Raw genomic sequence first — 16,709 nt, 5'->3', positions numbered from 1 at the left:
ACACAGGCTTCCAGTCACAAGAACAACCTTCAACCATCACCCTCTGCCTCCTGCCAATAATCTAATTTTGTATCCAATTAACCAAATTGTCCTGGTTCCCCATGGTTCTTACCTTCTAGATCAAAGAATCTAGAACTAGGGGCGACTATTTAAAAATAAGGGGTCACTCACTTCAGACTGAGGGGAGGAGAAATGTTTTCTCTCAGAGGGTCTAGAGTCTCTGGAGCCTTAAAAGGCACTGGAAAGCAGACTCTTTAATATTTTTAAGGCTGAGCTAGATAGATTCTAGATTAACAAGGGATGGGTGAAAGGCTATTAGGTGTGGGCAGCACTGTTACCACGATAAATCAGAGGGCCACGTTGAAGGCAAGACTGATTTTATTTTTGTATGAAAATATTAAAATGCAAAACTTTATTTTTGCATTTCCAGCTCACTTAGATGTGAGGAAAAGCGAACTATATCCAAGGGATGCAACTACAGAACATTAAGTGCAGATTTTATTTATGCAACTGGTATGGAAGGAAGCCAATTTATTTATTTATTCAACTCCCTTCAAGAATCAAGGAAAACGCATGTTGTATTTATCATAGACTTTACAGTGCAGGAGGCCATTCGGCCCATCGAGTCTGCACCCAGCCCTTGGAAAGAGCCCCACCTAAGTCCACACCTCCATCCTATCCCCGTAACCCAACCCAACCTTTTTGGACACTAAGGGCAATTTAGCATTGCCAATCCACCTAACCTGCACATCTTTGGACTGTGGACGGAAGCCGGAGCACCCGAAGGAAACCCACGCAGATACGGAAAGTGCAAACTCCACACAGACAGTGACCCAAGCTGGGAATCAAGCCTGGGACCCTGGAGCTGTGAAGCAACTGTGCTAACCACTGTGCTACCGTGCTCCCCAAAATGAAAGTGGAGATTGTGGGCATCGATCCCACTACCTCACATGCTAAGCGAGCGTTCTACTATTTCAGCTAATTCTCCCAATCTACCAAATTTAATCTAATATCGTGTTATACAATATAAACAATACACGTGTCATATATCGACTGGGTGATCAAAGAAATCCTTACTGTAACTAATGTCCAATAAACAATAAAACTTCCTGAACTCTGATCACATCTCACATTTTTTTCCAAATTCAGTCAGGTGGTGTGTGCACACGTTCTGACCGACACTGATATAACCACAAGGTTTTAAATAAATGCATTTTATATTTGAGCAAAACGTGATACAGGAACCCCATGCAGCAAACATTTCCTTCTCCTTCAGCTGCATTCAACTTTATTCATAGATCCCGTGGCTTAACTTTCTGCAGACAAAACTACACGGGGGAACAATGTAGAGTTTCAGTCATGAGTAGTTTTTGAAGTTTGCATGATTGGTTGCAGAGTGGAAAACAAATGTACGTCTGCTGTAGTTGTAAAAGGAACATTAGATTCCTTCGTACCAGGTATCTGATGAAGTTTACAACCCCCAGTGATAAGAATATTCCATTGCTCCTTTCTGTGGTCAGTTAGCACAAATCTACTCAAAACTGTGATCAATAAATAGAGTGGAGATCCTCTATTCAATGGTAATGGAAAAAAACCCATTGGTTTAAAGTTTAATTTTTTTGCCACAATAAAACAATTATAAATTCATTACTTTTTACTTTAGCCTTCCCCTTTAAAAATTAAACTCGATAAACAATTTGTTAGTTCCGGAGTCAAGTTCCAGGGTGAAGACTTGAAGATTTGTAAATACAATGCTCGATTGAGGAAATATCAACGTAACATACTTGTTTCTCAAGTGTCCTACACTTCTCAACTGCAGAGTGTGGTGAACTCAGCTTACCACCCTCCCATTGATTCTGTATACACCTCCCGCTACCTCAGAAAGGCAGATAGCATTGTCAGAGACCCCTCACACCCAAGCTTTGCCCTCTTCCAGACCGTTCCATCAGGCAGAAGATACAGAAGTCTGAAGACCTGCACATCCAGACACAGGAACAGCTTCTTCCCCACAGCTACTAGACTCCTCAACGACACTTCCTTGGACTGATTTGTTCCCTGTAAGAACACTATTCATGATGCCCTATGCTGCTCTTGTTTGGCCTTGTTCCTCACTGTAACCAATCATTATTTGTTGTTGTACCATTGTCAATGTACTCTGTCGATTATTCTTTTGATAACCTAAATGTTGGTACTGTGTACTTTCCCTTGGCCACAGATAAATACTTTTCACTGTACTTCGGTACATGTGACAATAAATATTAATCAATTAAGTCTTAGTATTACTCAAGGAATCATAGAATTTACAGTGCAGAAGGAGGCCATTTGGCCCATCGAGTCTGCACCGGCCCTTGGAAAGAGCACCCTACCCAAGTCCATATCTCCACCCTATCCCCACAGCTCTACCCTATCCCCGCAACCCCACCTAACCTTTTTTGGAATTATAGGCTCTGATACATAGTGATCATTACACAGGAGAAGGAAGGTCTATACTTGGAAACTTAATTTTTGTCTTTTGAGGTCTTAAGCCTACAAAAGTATGGGTACAGCAAACCAGTCAATGTTGATGCTGAATTAATGAAGGTAACTTCTGAGCTCCAAGGACAGAAATAGTAACCATGTACAGCATCAGTGTGTTTACCCAGTTCACTTGAATACAATCCAAAACCTCAAAAAAGTTTCTCTATTTCATGAAGCATAAATATCCTTTGAAGGAAGGAAGGCCTGGAGCCTCACGATGGGCGCGGAAGACCCCTATTCTACAAAAGCTGGCCTGCAAACAAACACCATACCCCAAGCCAACATTCATTTTGGGCATCATGAAAGACCAATAAAATTCTTCCATATCTTTGCCGAAGTCTTTTTTTGGAGAAAGCACTTAATCGTATTGCTACTAGTCATGAGTAATAACTTAAAATAGCTGTGTGGACAGCACTGAGTTTCAGCTGTCTTTAAAAAGAGTCAAGGAATGGCATTGAACAATGCTCGCCTGTTATTGCTATGAAAACCTCTCGTGTACAAGAGTTGCGTCCTTAAGAAGACTTCACACCACTATACCTTATCAGCAATTTCTATATTCCTCTGTGGATTAAATCATTGTCAATGTTGCTTTGTTTAGGAATTTCAAATGTAACAGTTTGTAGTTTAGGTATATATAGTTTTAATAGGTCACAATTTTACATACCATGCTTACATTTTAATCCATCAAAAAGATTCAGCTACACCAACAAGAGGCAGACTTCACTTTTTAAATAACACATGCACTAATGGGTTAGAAGACCTACTTCACACATACTCCATGTAAAGCAATGTCTTCAAGCACAATCTGGAATCAATAGCCATATAGGTGTAAAGTGAATCTGTCCTGTTGTGGGTTTCATGATACATAGTGTTCTTTAAGTTATCAAAATTACCGCCTTGTCCATTAATATAAACAAAATGAATACTGTACTCTTATTTGACATATTTCTACAATAATCTGCAATACTGGGTACGGAAGCTGCTTTGCTGCTCGTATTATGAGCCATGTCTGATATGGGTTTTCTTTAAGTAAAAACGCATCCATTTTACAATGTGCTTGGCACCTGAAATTGAAGCTCAACAGCATTGAGGGAGTTCTGCTCATCGTTATGATGCAAGTGTGAGGTGCAGTCATTTGCACAATCAAAGTGATTCTGAACAGACCAAAATTTAAATATTTGATCTTAATAAGGCAACTTCTATAAAACGCCCACTTGAAATTTCATATACATTATAAAATACCCATCTAAAATTTTAGCCTGCACCAGCCCTAGCTTTAGTATAGGTGCTTCCAAAGTGAGCACAAATAGTGTCTTCTTAACAGTCAACTTTTCGATGAGTACTGAAGCAGGAGGATCCTATTTTTGCTCCTACCAATACATAGTGTAACGTCTTTAAAACAAAGTCAAGTAAGATTCAAATTGCCTGATCCTTTTCTGCCACTGTGCACTGATTATTCTTTGCAGCAGATTAGGGACAATTCCTTTATGCGACAAATGGTGTACACTGTGCTTTTCTGAGTGACTGAAATCACAATTTAGTGTTACCTTTTAGTTCCCAACAGTTGAAGGCTGTGGGAGGAAGTACATAGAGCAGTCTCTGCACCAACAAACAAATGCACTAGACTAAAACCATGTACCTAACGGGATTCGCTCCTCCAAAAATATATTCCAAATTTGCTGTATTAGTTCCTTTGTGATGTGCCAATCTTGCACTATTCAAGAAAGGAGGGTAGTGTTAAAGCGCCGTACTGTGGGGAAACAGCAGTCTTGCACTACTTATTAGACAGCAGACTTGATTTTCTTTAGAGTACCAAAAAACTGTCCCGTTTGAACTCATTAGAAACACGTGGTACTGCACGCCAACAATAAATACAGTACTAGAATAGAAAACATCAACTTTGCCAGAGATCAGAGGATATTTAAAATAAACCATGTGCAGTTATTCTGAACAGTGTCATTTGATCCTATACCAGTTTAAAATCTCACACATAGACAAAGTTAGTCTGAGCTCCTCTGATCATTCCTACAAAGTGCAAAATGACAATGGCGAGGCTGATTGTATTACAGCAACGCAGAGATATGGGTATGAGCAAATTATGGCGTGGGCGCGGAGCAGTGCTGGTCAGCAGCAGCGAACGTGCGGTCGAAGCTCCGGGGGAATTTCAGGCTCCGGCTGCAGCGATAGGATGCTATTTGATAACTCATGTCTGGGTACGTCGTGCATCTGAAAATTAGGGAGGAGATAAAACAATATGTTTCCTCAAGTTTCAAAATCAATCACGAGAGAATCCAGGCAAACAAAAGCAAGCACACAATGATAAACACTGCTATAATACTTAATCATTCCTTTGTAATTTTCCAAGACACTGTTCAGTATTATAGAATACTCTAGTACAAGAAGAGAGATATATTTGAGAAGTTAGATAAACACCGGAGAAATAAAATAGAAGGCTTTAATGACAGGGCTAGAGGAAGAGGACTGGGGAGGTTCATGTGAATCATAAACACTGACTGAGAAGTTGTTCGAGTTGTGGAACACATTGGTAAACAACTTGTATAAGATTGCACTTGGGTCTGTTGCGTTGCAACAATTTTAGTCATTGGCCATTCCCCAAAGCTGGAGCATGTCCGCCTCGGCAGCAAGTGAGAACACTTGCAAATGAAACTGGATGTGGTGTTGTTAAAATTGCCACGCAGTTTTTCTTGAAGGCTTACCAATGATTTTTATGTTCACCTGTTGGGTTTGATAGGAAATAAATTGCTAGTGCTATACATGACTGGACAATACATGGCAGCAATACCTGCCACAAACAGTCAATATCCGGATGCATCATCCATCAGATCATATTTCTTTGAAAGTGGAAGGAATAGAGAGATAAAAGCAAAAGCAGATTGATACAAAGTCTATTTTCCTCAATTGCAGATTTCTGTCCACAATGGACAGGCCCCTTGATCACAGCCAACCCATTTCCCACCCCACTCCTCCCAGCACCATGATAGAGCTCTCCTTGGCCTCACCTTCCATATGCAACATATCATCCATCTCTATTTACACTAAGTGATCCCACCAAACCTTTCCCCCTCATCCAGGCTGTTTCCTCCGCCACACCCTGGTCCTCCTCTCAATCTCCCCCAACACCCTCTTCCCTGTCCACTGAAGGAATGTCGATGAGGAAGTGCCCTCTGCATTGGGAAGATCAAACACAGATTGGGCAATTGCTTTGTTGAACATCCTATTGGAAGCCTGAGGATTAGGCACTTTACTGCTTAATACTCAGCAATGAGTTCAACAATTTCAGATCATAGCCACCTCCCCATTTTTCAGTCAGCAATTGTTGGTAATGGTCCTGCTATTTACACTTATACCTCCTCTGGACAATACCTGGGAAAACTACGGACCACAAAATCTTCCATTGCAGCCAGTGGCTGCAGCAGGGAAGAATACACAAGGTGAACCAGTGAATGCACCGTATGCATGCGTAACTGCTCCTGACGATTGGCAGATCCCTGAGGGCTTCAAGGGAAGATCAAAGGCTGATCAAAGGCTGGAGCCAGACTCTATTTAGGGAGTGCAACTGCCATGTTCAAAATGAGTGCGCATGGGGAAGCAGTGGAAAGCTGCACATGGTTAAACGTACATTCAAGGTTACTTACAGATCACTGCAGTTTTGATCAGCTGTTAGATTTTGCATGTATAGACACAATTTCAAAACTTCAACTTATTTTACCCTTGAGTTTCAATACACTTCATGAAAAGTCAACTCATATCAATTGGTTTCCCCATTCTTCTAATTCCCTTACAGAAGAGGTTGATTCTTACTGAGGTCTAATGCCTTGGGTGCCTAGGACCTTTAGGTATTTACTGGCAGTGGGCTTCACCCACTAGAATGGCTATATATCTATAAAAGAAATTTTGCATCTATGTACATGTCCCATCAACTTTTTACATGGTATATTCCTACAGACAGACTTATGGTGTTAGGGGTGTAGAACTTCAGCTAAGTGGAGAGAAATGAAAGAAGTTGGGATTGTTCTCCTCAGAGCAGAGAAGGTTAATAGTAGATTTAATAGAAGTGCTTGAAATCAGGAACTTTATTAAGTAAACAAGGAAAAACTTTCTTGTGGCAGCAGGGCTAGTAACTAGAGAACACAAGTTAATTTGCAAACAAATCAGAGGCTAGAGGATTTGTACAGCCAAAAAAAACACCATCTTTAATTCTGCTGGTGAAGAAGCAATTGAAATATTGAAGCATAAATGCTGCTAACTATTGAGAGTCCCAAGATATGCATCACACAATTTGCTTGCATATTGTGTAATGGACATCGCAGAGATTAGTTCTTTATGCACTTCTGAAAATGAAAGTTGGAAAAGCATCTTTGGCCTATGCCAGAGCTGCTGTTAAGGTTTAGATTTTTAGAAGATGGATTATGAATGTAATAGAAAATGAAGAGCGTGTGGGTTTAGGTTAGGGTTTTGAGAAAATTGGAAATGAGGCGAGTGTCCCTAACAGGCAAGGAATTCTTATTTATAGCTTGTTTATACTCCAAAAATGAGGGGACCACCAAGTGCATGCAAAAGATTACAGATAAACTTGAAAGCACCTCTTTTAAATGTGCTGTGAGGTTATTAATTCCCAGCTCTACGAATGAGGCAAGAGATACAGATCACTGTAGCCCCCGCAAGATGTGGTGACTGCCCCCAAGATGCCTTTTGGTCTCTCCACATTTTCGCTCTCTTTTCCTTACTGTTTTTCTATTGGAGGCCCTTGTAACACCCTAATGTAGATCACAGTAAAGCAACATTGATGTTGGCAAGACAAAAAATAAAGTACTACAGATACTGGAAATCTGAAAGTGTGACACTGGACTTTGATACCACTGTGCTGAGGGGTGACCATCTGCATTGTTGACATGAAGCCAAGAGGGGGTACATTTTGGTTTTGTTATTGTATACAATGCATTGCTATGATGGTAGATTTATGATAATAAAGCTTATATGCTTAATTATACCCTAACTTTTTCATTGATCTGTTTCTTGAGCATTGTAGCCAATCCCTAGATGTGGCCCACCAGCCAAGAGGTTCCCCCAACTCTGCTTCGGACCAATCTTTTGTTTCTTTCCTTGTCCCAATACCACCCCTCGTCTTGTAGCATCATTCCTTCTGTCATTTAACTGCTCCTGCCTTCTAGCCCATCACCGACCTTCTCTTTTGTTCTTTCCTCCTTGTCCCCCTTTTCCTGCCTCTACTTATTTAAAACCTGCTACATTTCTAACTTTTTCTAACTGGTAAAAGATAATCAACTTGAAACGTTAACTCAGTTTTTCTCTCTCTTCACAGATGTTGCCTGACCTGCTGAGAATTTGCAGCATTCTCTATTTTTATTCCAGTGTTTTGTAATTGCTGCCATGTATAGGAACACCACCTATTAGTACTTTAAACCCACATTGGAATAATTTAAAATTTATACAACACTTTTGGGTTGGTCTTTGCAATGCAGTTTTCTGAACTTCCAGAGTACCGTGAACTCAATTGCCTCTGACTCATACACAAAGATCGCTGAAGTCGGACAGTAGACCCTGATGATCTAAACCTTTGTTCTTCAATTAAAATTAACTTGCCTTATTTAAGATGTCATCCACAAGCTTCAAAAAAATCTCGCTGACATTATAGTTATCTTTTGCGCTGGCTTCACAGAACCGCATCCCAGTTACCTGCAAGGCAAACTAAGGAACCAAAAGGTTAAAGATATTTAGCAAGGCAGAAGTTCATTTTTATTTTAAATTAAGAATGTCATCAAGGTGGCACAAGTCCATTTTAATAAGAAAAGGCACTACAGGGGTATAGGCATGAAAATCAAGAGGAAAGAATGAATCATGTTCTGCTAGTTTATTATTCTTTATTAGGAACAGGGTATGGCAGCTCCTTAACAACAAAGGAACTGAAAATAATCTCTCCCATTGTGTTCTACAACATCCAGCCAGAGAAGGAAGTGACTAGCTGTTTTCTTGAACCACTGCAGGCCATGTGGTGCAAGTACACTCACCATGCTGCCTGGTAGGGAGTTCCAAAATAAAGACCCAGTGACAGTGATGGGATGGCTACATAATTCAAAGTCAGGATGGTGAGTAACTTGAGAGGGTCCCAGGTCAGATTCCCGACGTGGGTCACTGTTTGTGTGGAGCCTGCACGTTCTTGTGTCTGTGTAGTTTTCCTCCGGGTGCTCCGGTTTCCTCCCACAAGTCCCGAAAGGCGTGCTTGTTAGGTGAATTGGACATTCTGAATTCTCCCTGTGTACCCCAACAGGCGCTGGTATGTGGCGACTAGGGGCTTTTCACAGTAACTTCATTGCAGTGCTAATTTAAGCCCACTTGTGATAACAACACTTTCCATCACTTTGTCAATGATTGAGAGTAGACTGATGGGGGTGATAATTGGCTGGATTGGATTTTTTGTACACAGGACTGTTTTCCACATTGTTGGATAGGTGTCAGTGCTACAGCTGTATTGGAACAGCTTGGCTAAAAGGGGTCCTAGATCTGGAGGAAAAGTCTTCAGCACTACTGTCAGGTTATTTTCCGGGACTACCTTGCAGTACCGCAGATGTTTCTTGATATGATGTGAAGTAACTCGAATTGGCTGAAGACTGGAAGCCACTTGCCACTTTTGGAGAGGGTCAGAACAGTAGAATACAAGTCAGCAGCCGTAATAATCAAATTGCATAATGCATACCAGAAGTGACGTCACCGAGGTAGAAAAAAATAGGTAAGGGAATGAAAAAGGTTAGTCCGGAATATTAAAATGAGAATAAGAGAAGAATGCAGATTCAAGATAAAGATAGATTAAAGACAGGTTTGGAAATTCTGCCTCACACCAAGTGTGACCAGTGTACAGGAGAGAGACATGTTGGAAGTGTAATGGAGTTGAAATTCCAAACATATTTTAACTGAATCTCCCTGCAAGGAAAAAGACTAAATAGTCTTCTGTAATTATCTTTGATCTCAGTGTGTACGCTTACCACTGAGTATCTCATTTTCTATGTCAATGGTAAACACTAGAATTAACTCCTTGTGGTTACAGCTTGAGCAAGAGTTTTAAACAAAGGACTTTCCCACCAGAGCTACTCTGGGAAGTCCCACATCATGACAGCGAGTCATATTTAAGGATTGTTTCTTACCTTTTCTCCCTGCTGTCGAGAGATTGTTCGGTCAACTTCACAGTCTAGCTTATTTCCCACTAATAGGAGTTCTGCATCTTCTGAAGCATACTGTGTATCACAAAACAAGTAAATGAATTTTTGTTTGGAGTAAAGCGTGGTGGAATATATACAAGGACCGTACAAATAACCTGGACAGGTAGAAAGACTGGAGGCATTTTGTTGTACAGTAACCTACAAAATTAGCAACATTCGAAGGCAAACAAAACAGAAACCAGAGAATGAAGGTCACCAACTTTGACTTGGCACATCTACTTGGGCACTGAAAAGCCATCAGTTACCACTCCCCAATCAGCTAAAAATAATCTTGTTTTGTCCAACCCATTTTAGTTTCCTGAACAAAAAAGAAGTTGTCTTAAAGAGAGCCATGAACAACAAAGCAGCTTGGGGCAGCATAGTGGTGCCATGGTTAGCATTGCCTCATGGTCCCAGGTTCGATACCAGCTCTGGGTTACTGTCAGTGTGGAGCTTGCACATTCTCCCAGTGTTTGTGTGGGTTTCGTCCCCACAACCCAAAGATGTGCAGGGTAGGTGGATTGGCCATGCTAAATTGCCCCTTAATTGGAAAGAATGAATTGGGTACTCTAAATTTAAAAAAAGAACAAAGCTGCTTGTTTGGCACCCCACCTACCACCCCAGCATCTACACCCTCTACCACTGGCCCACAGTGGCAACAGTGTGTATCATCTACAAGATACACTGCAGCAAACATCCAAACATATGACCTTGACCACCTAGAAGGACAAGAGCAGCAAATGCATGCGACCACCTGCAAGTTCCCCTCCAGGGGGCCATACACCATTCTGACTTGGAAATATAACAGCTATTCATTCAGTATCAATGGGTCAAAATCCTGTAACTCCCTCCCTAAAAGCACCGTGGCTGTATCTACAATTCAACTGCAGTGGCTCAGGGGGGTGGCTCACTAACACCGCCTCAGGGGCAATTAGAGATGGTAAGAAAAATTGCTGGCTTAGCCAGCAATGCCCATGTTCAGTGAAAAAAAAATGGGCACATTTATATTGCACCTATCCTGAGGAAATCTCAAAACACAATGTATCCAATTCATTATTTGTTTATATTTTATCAGTCATAGGATGTGGCCTTTACTGGCAAGCCCAGCATTTATTGCCTGTCACTTGAGACGACTGAATGTCTTGCTGGGCTAGTTCAGAGGACAGTTACCATGGGTCTAAAATCACATATTGGACAAAGACAAGATTTTCTTCCCCAAGGAAATTGGTGAACCAGATGGGGTTTTGGCACAATCTGGTAGTTTCCCTCCTTATTCCAGCTCCATATTTCATAATTATATTTACAGTGCCCAGGTGCAATACTGGGATTTGAACTCATGTCAATGGATCATTCGTCTAGGCCTCTGGATTCCTTGTCCAGTAACATTGTCACCATGCTAAACCCACACAAGACCTACGGGGTTGGAGCAATCAGTCCCCCATGAGTCTCACCAAATACAAGCTCCCCCACTAAGGGAGCGGATAGCCTATGGACATTCACAGTTGAGATCGGTATAGTCGGCCAGGTATGGAACCGACAGAGCAGAACCGGCTGTGATCTGATGCATATTGTAAATATAATTGCTTTGCAGTGAACCAAGTTTTCTTTTGACCATCTTGGTTTTGACTCATTTCTGGCCAACAGAACTGGCGACGAGGATACAACTGGATTACTGTCGATGATGCTACACTGTCACCTTTTCACCACTGGACTAAGGTTGGAGATTTTTTTTTTCAAATATGCCTTTGTTCGGAAGATGGGAAGTGTTCGACGCAAGCTCGGAGGATTGGACTTAGTACGCAGAATGCATGAGTTTACACTTTCACAGATATTGATGGACAGACCGCATTATTGCTGACTGCTGATGGAGCTCATACTTATGGAGTGATATGGAGACAGTGGTGTAGTGGTATTGTCGCTGGACTAGGAATCCAGGAACCCAGATTCATGCTCTGGCGACTCAGATTCGAATCCCGCCATGGTAGATGGTGAAGTTTGAATTCAATAAAAATCTGGAATTAAAATTCTAAAGGAGACTGTGAAACCATTGTCGATTGTCGTAAAAACCCGTCTGGTTCACCAATATCTTTTAGTGAACGAAATCTGTCATTTTTACCTGGTCTGGCCTACATGTGATTCCAGATCCACAGCAATGTGGCTGACTCTTAAAATGTCCTCGGGGATGGTCCAGCCAGCGACACCCATATCCCGTAAACAAATAAAACAAAAAGCCGAGCAGAGCCCGCAGCTCCGGGCACTAAAACATTTGAACAACAGCTGACCCTAGTGGCGCAATACTTCAACCCTAAACCGCCCGGTATACTACAGAGGTGCTGATTTAATACGGCAGAGGACCCCTGGAGAGTCCATAAGCCAGTTTTTGTCGAGGGTACGAAAACTAGCTGAATTTTGTGAATGTGGAACTCCCTTTCCAAAATGCTGCGCGAGCGTTTGGTCTGTGCCATAAATAACATGGATACTCAAAGGAAGTTGCTAGTCGCACCAGCCCTAGACCATCAGCAGGTCATCCAAATTTTGATTTCCTGTGAAAACGCTAAGAGGGAGTGCAAGAGATCCAGGGAATGGAGGTAATCATCATAGAATTTATAGTGCAGAAGGAGGCCATTCGGCCCATCGAGTCTGCACCGGCTCTTGGAAAGAGCACCCTACCCAAGGTCAACACCTCCACCCTATCCCCATAACCCAGTATCCCCACCCAACACGAAGGGCAATTTTGGACACTAAGGGCAATTTATCATGGCCAATCCACCTAACCTGCACATCTTTGGACTGTGGGAGGAAACCGGAGCACCCGGAGGAAACCCACGCACACACGGGGAGGATGTGCAGACTCCACACAGGCAGTAACCCAAGCCGGAATCGAACATGGGACCCTGGAGCTGTGAAGCAATTGTGCTATCCACAATGCTACCGTGCTGCCCCACCCAAGGATGTGCCTCCTCTATGTGAGCCACCCCCCCACCCAGACAGAAATCCTGCCCTTGATCAAGTCCATTGGTTAAGGACTGAAGTGGCCCAGCGAGATACCTCCCCAGAGTCTGTAGAGGGAGAGCTGGAGGCATGCGGGCATAGGAGCCGCAGGTAGTGCAAGGCACGAGTCAGCCAGCAGCCCGAGGTAGGCGCTAACCGTGTACTCACACCTTTCACCTGGACCAGCCAGAGAAGGAGTGCATGAAGCAACCTGAGTGGCCCCTGTAAAGGTAACTGTGCAAGTTAATGTGCATCCATTAGACATGGACCTCGATACGGGAGTTATTGGGAAGCAGACCTTCGACAGGATAAAGACGCGGCAGTTAGATCTGCGGGACACCGAGTCATGATTAGCGACATATACCAGCAAACCATTAGCCATTGCTGGAACTACAATGACCCCAGTGGTTTACGGGCGGCAGTCGGTGCGACTTCCGTTGATCATAGTCAAGGGACACGGCTCCAGCCTGCTAGGCCACGATTGGCTAAAACGCCTACACCCGGACTGGCAGCAAATTTTCCAAATGGGATCTAGGGGCCTATACGAATTGCTAGAAAAATACCCGAAGGTTTTCCAACCAGGACTGGGAAAAATTAAAGGGGCCTTGGCAAGAATGCAGGTCTTGTGCAGGTCTACGTACCAGCCACAGCACTTCAGTGCTCGCCCGGTGCCTTATACATTGTAACCAAATGTTGAGGCTGAACTCTGCTGACTCAAAGGCCTTGGAATCATTAGACCAGCACGCCTTGCCGATTGGGCAGCATGGGTGGTCCCGGTACTCAAACTGAATAACACGGTCAGACTGTGTGGGAACTATAAGCTGACGGTTGGATTGTTACCCTGTGCCCCGCATCAAGGACCTTTACACAAAATAGGCCGGTGGACACTCATTTATGAAGCTTGATATGAGCCATGTGTATGTAGAGTTAGAATTGGACCCTACCTCCCGTACATATACATCACTATAAATACCCCTAGAAGTCGAGACAAGTACACCAGACTACCCTTTGGAGTGTCATTGGCTTGTGCCATATTGCAGAGGATAATGGAAAGTATACTGCAAGGTTTGCCTCAAGTGGTACGGTATCTGAACGACATATTAGTCACAGGGGAAACCGAGCAGGAATATTTAAATAATTTGGATGAGGTTTTTCATTGTTTCTCAGAGATAGCTTTCGCTGGTGGAGAGAAAAAAGCGGATTCCATGCGAGGGAGCTTGTGTACCTAGGTTACGGAGTAGACCGCAAGGAGTTGTACCAAGTTGCAGAAAACATACGGGCAATTCAGAAAGCTCCTATGCCTGAAAACTGTGTTTTTTTGGGGTGATTGGTGAACTATTACGGAATGTTCATCCCCAGCCTCGCGACCATGTTCACCCTAAACCTTCTTTTGAAAAAGAACCAGGAAAGGATGTAGAAAAAGCAACAGGAAGCAGCATTCACACAAGCAAAAAAAAAACAATCGACTTTTCAGGCTTGATAACACACAACGATCCCGCCAAACAACTAATAGTCATGTGTGACACGTCACTGTACAGCACAAATCCGTGAATGAACACAGATTGACCCGGTCCTTTCAAAAGTGCGACACATAGTCCTATATCCGAAGGGCCTGTTCTGTGCTGTACCGTTCTATGTTCTACACGGGGTCAGCATAGAAGGCTCCCGACTGAACTACGGACTTTCTCGACAGAAGTGTGCAGGTTTAGCCGAGAAGACGGCACAGACCAAAGATGTGCAGGTTAGGTGGATTGACCATGATAAATTGCCCTTAGTGTTGGGTGGGGTTACTGGGTTATGGGGATAGGATGGAGGTGTTGACTCGGTGCAGACTCGATGGGCCGAATGGCCTCCTTCTGCACTGTAAATTCTATGATGATATGATACTTGTGGGGGACATGCATCATCGCCCGGTCAAGGGCCAAGACCTGATTCTGAGGAATCTAGCACATTGGGCACCCTGGGGTGTCCAAAGTGAAAATGCTTGCCTGAGCAATGGCCGGGTTTAGACGCAGAGATAGAGAAGTTGGCCCAGCAGTGTGACGTATGTCAGGCACAACGAAAGCTTCTACCAGCTGCAGCCCTTCATTCGTGGGAATGGCCGAGACGACAATCGGGGCGGTCCCTATTACCCTCGGGGGAACATGTTGGGCCTGTGCCTTGTGAACCTTCTCTGGACTGCCTCCAATGCCAATATACCTTTCCATAGATAAGGTGACCAAAACTGCTCGCAGAATTCTATTTGCCTTCCCAATTACCTGAACTTGCATGCTTACCTTTTGTGATTAACGCATGAGGACCCCCATATCTTTCTCCATTTAAATAACATTTAGCTCCTTTACCTTCCTGCCAAAGTCCTTAACTTCACATTTCTCTACATTATATTCCATCTGGCAAGTTTTTGCCTTCTCACCTATCCTACCAGTATCCCTCTGTAGACTCTTTGCGTCATCCTCACCATTTGCCTTCCCACCTTTGTCTCATCCACAAACTTGGCAATAGTGCATTCACTTCCCTTGCCCAAGCCATTAGTATAGATTATGAATAATTGTGGTTCCAGCACAGATCCCTGTGGCACTCCACTAGTTACAAGTTGCCATCCTAATAAAGTTCCTCTTATCCCAGTTCTCGGTCTTAGCCAATCCTCTACCCATGCTAACATACTACCCCCCCCCCCCCCCCCCCCCCCCCCCCCCAACATCATAGGCTCTTACCTTATTAAGTAGTCTTTTGTCCAGCACCTTTTCTAACTCTTTTTGGAAATCCAAGTTTATTACATCTACTGGTTCCCCTGCATCTATCCCGTAAAGAAATTTAATAAATTTGTCAGGAATGATTTTCTCATGACGCCATGCTGACTCAGTTCGATTATATTATGTATTTCTTAATGCTCTGTTATTACATCCTTTAAAATGGACTCTTAACATTTTCCCAATGACAGAAGTCAAGCTAACTAGCCAATAGTTACATGTTTTTTGTCTCCCTCCTTTTTTGAATAAAGGTGGAATATTGACAGTTTTCCAATATTCTGGGATTGTTCCAGACTTTAAGGATTCTTAGAAGATTACTACCAGTACATCCATTATCTCTGCAACTGCTTTCTTTAATCCCTGGTTAAAGTCCAACAGGTTTATTTCGAATCACTAGCATTCGGAGCAGAGGCTCCCTCCTCAGGTGATTAGCCTGAGGAAGGAGCAGTGCTCTGAAAGCTAGTGATTCGAAACAAACCTGTTGGACTTTAACCAGGTGTTGTAAGACTTCTTACTGTGCTCACCCCAGTCCAATGCCGGCATCTCCACATCATGGTTTCTTTAGTGTCCTGGGATGGAACCCATATGTTCAGGGGAGATATCGGCCTTTAACCCATTAGTACTCTTTCCCTCGTGACATTGTTGTATTTATTTCCTCCTCCCCTTCTGCCCAGTGGCTACTTATTTTTAAAATGTTATTAGTGTCTTCTACCATGAATAAAGAAACGTACAGCACTGGAACAGGCCCTTCAGCCCTCCAAGCCTGTGCTGACCATGATGCCCTAACTAAAAAGAAAACCTTCTGCCCTCACTCCGTATCCCTCTATTTCCTTCCTATTCATATACCCATCCAGATGCTTCGTAAATGTTGATAATGTACCTGCTTCCACCACACCCTCTGGCAGCGCATTCCAGGCACCCACCACTCCCTGTGTGAAAAACCTACCCCGCTCATCTCCCTTAAACTTTCCCCCTCTCACCTTGAACCTGTGCCCCCTTGTAATTGACACTTCCAGCCTTGGAAAAAGCATCTGACTGTCCACCCTGTCTATGCCTCTCATAATTAGGGGCTGTTTAGCACAGGACTAAATTGCTGGCTTTGAAAGCAGACCATGGCAGGCCAGTAGCATGGTTCAATTCCCGTACCAGCCTCCCCGAACAGGCGCCGGAATGTGGTGACTAGGGGCGTTTCACAGTAACTTCATTTGAAGCCTACTTG

General features: G+C 43.2%; 1 protein-coding gene across 1 annotated transcript in view; it reads right to left on the bottom strand.

Annotated features, from left to right (window-relative positions):
• Positions 1-3,133: 3,133 nt before the first annotated feature.
• rab12 (RAB12, member RAS oncogene family) overlaps positions 3,134-16,709 on the bottom strand; it is a 37,137-nt gene continuing 23,561 nt past the window's right edge. Inside the window, exons 4-6 of the mRNA XM_072468348.1 lie at positions 9,696-9,785; positions 8,140-8,244; positions 3,134-4,743 (exon numbers count right to left, since the gene is read on the bottom strand). Of these exons, the coding sequence (XP_072324449.1) occupies positions 4,642-4,743; positions 8,140-8,244; positions 9,696-9,785 (297 nt within the window). The 3' untranslated portion in view covers positions 3,134-4,641. The remainder of the gene's footprint in view (positions 4,744-8,139; positions 8,245-9,695; positions 9,786-16,709) is intronic.

This window comes from Scyliorhinus torazame, chromosome 11 (assembly GCF_047496885.1).
Source record: "Scyliorhinus torazame isolate Kashiwa2021f chromosome 11, sScyTor2.1, whole genome shotgun sequence".
Taxonomy (NCBI): Eukaryota; Metazoa; Chordata; class Chondrichthyes; order Carcharhiniformes; family Scyliorhinidae; genus Scyliorhinus; species Scyliorhinus torazame.
Note: the sequence above shows the minus strand (reverse complement) of the source record. Positions and strands in the feature narration are given on the sequence as shown.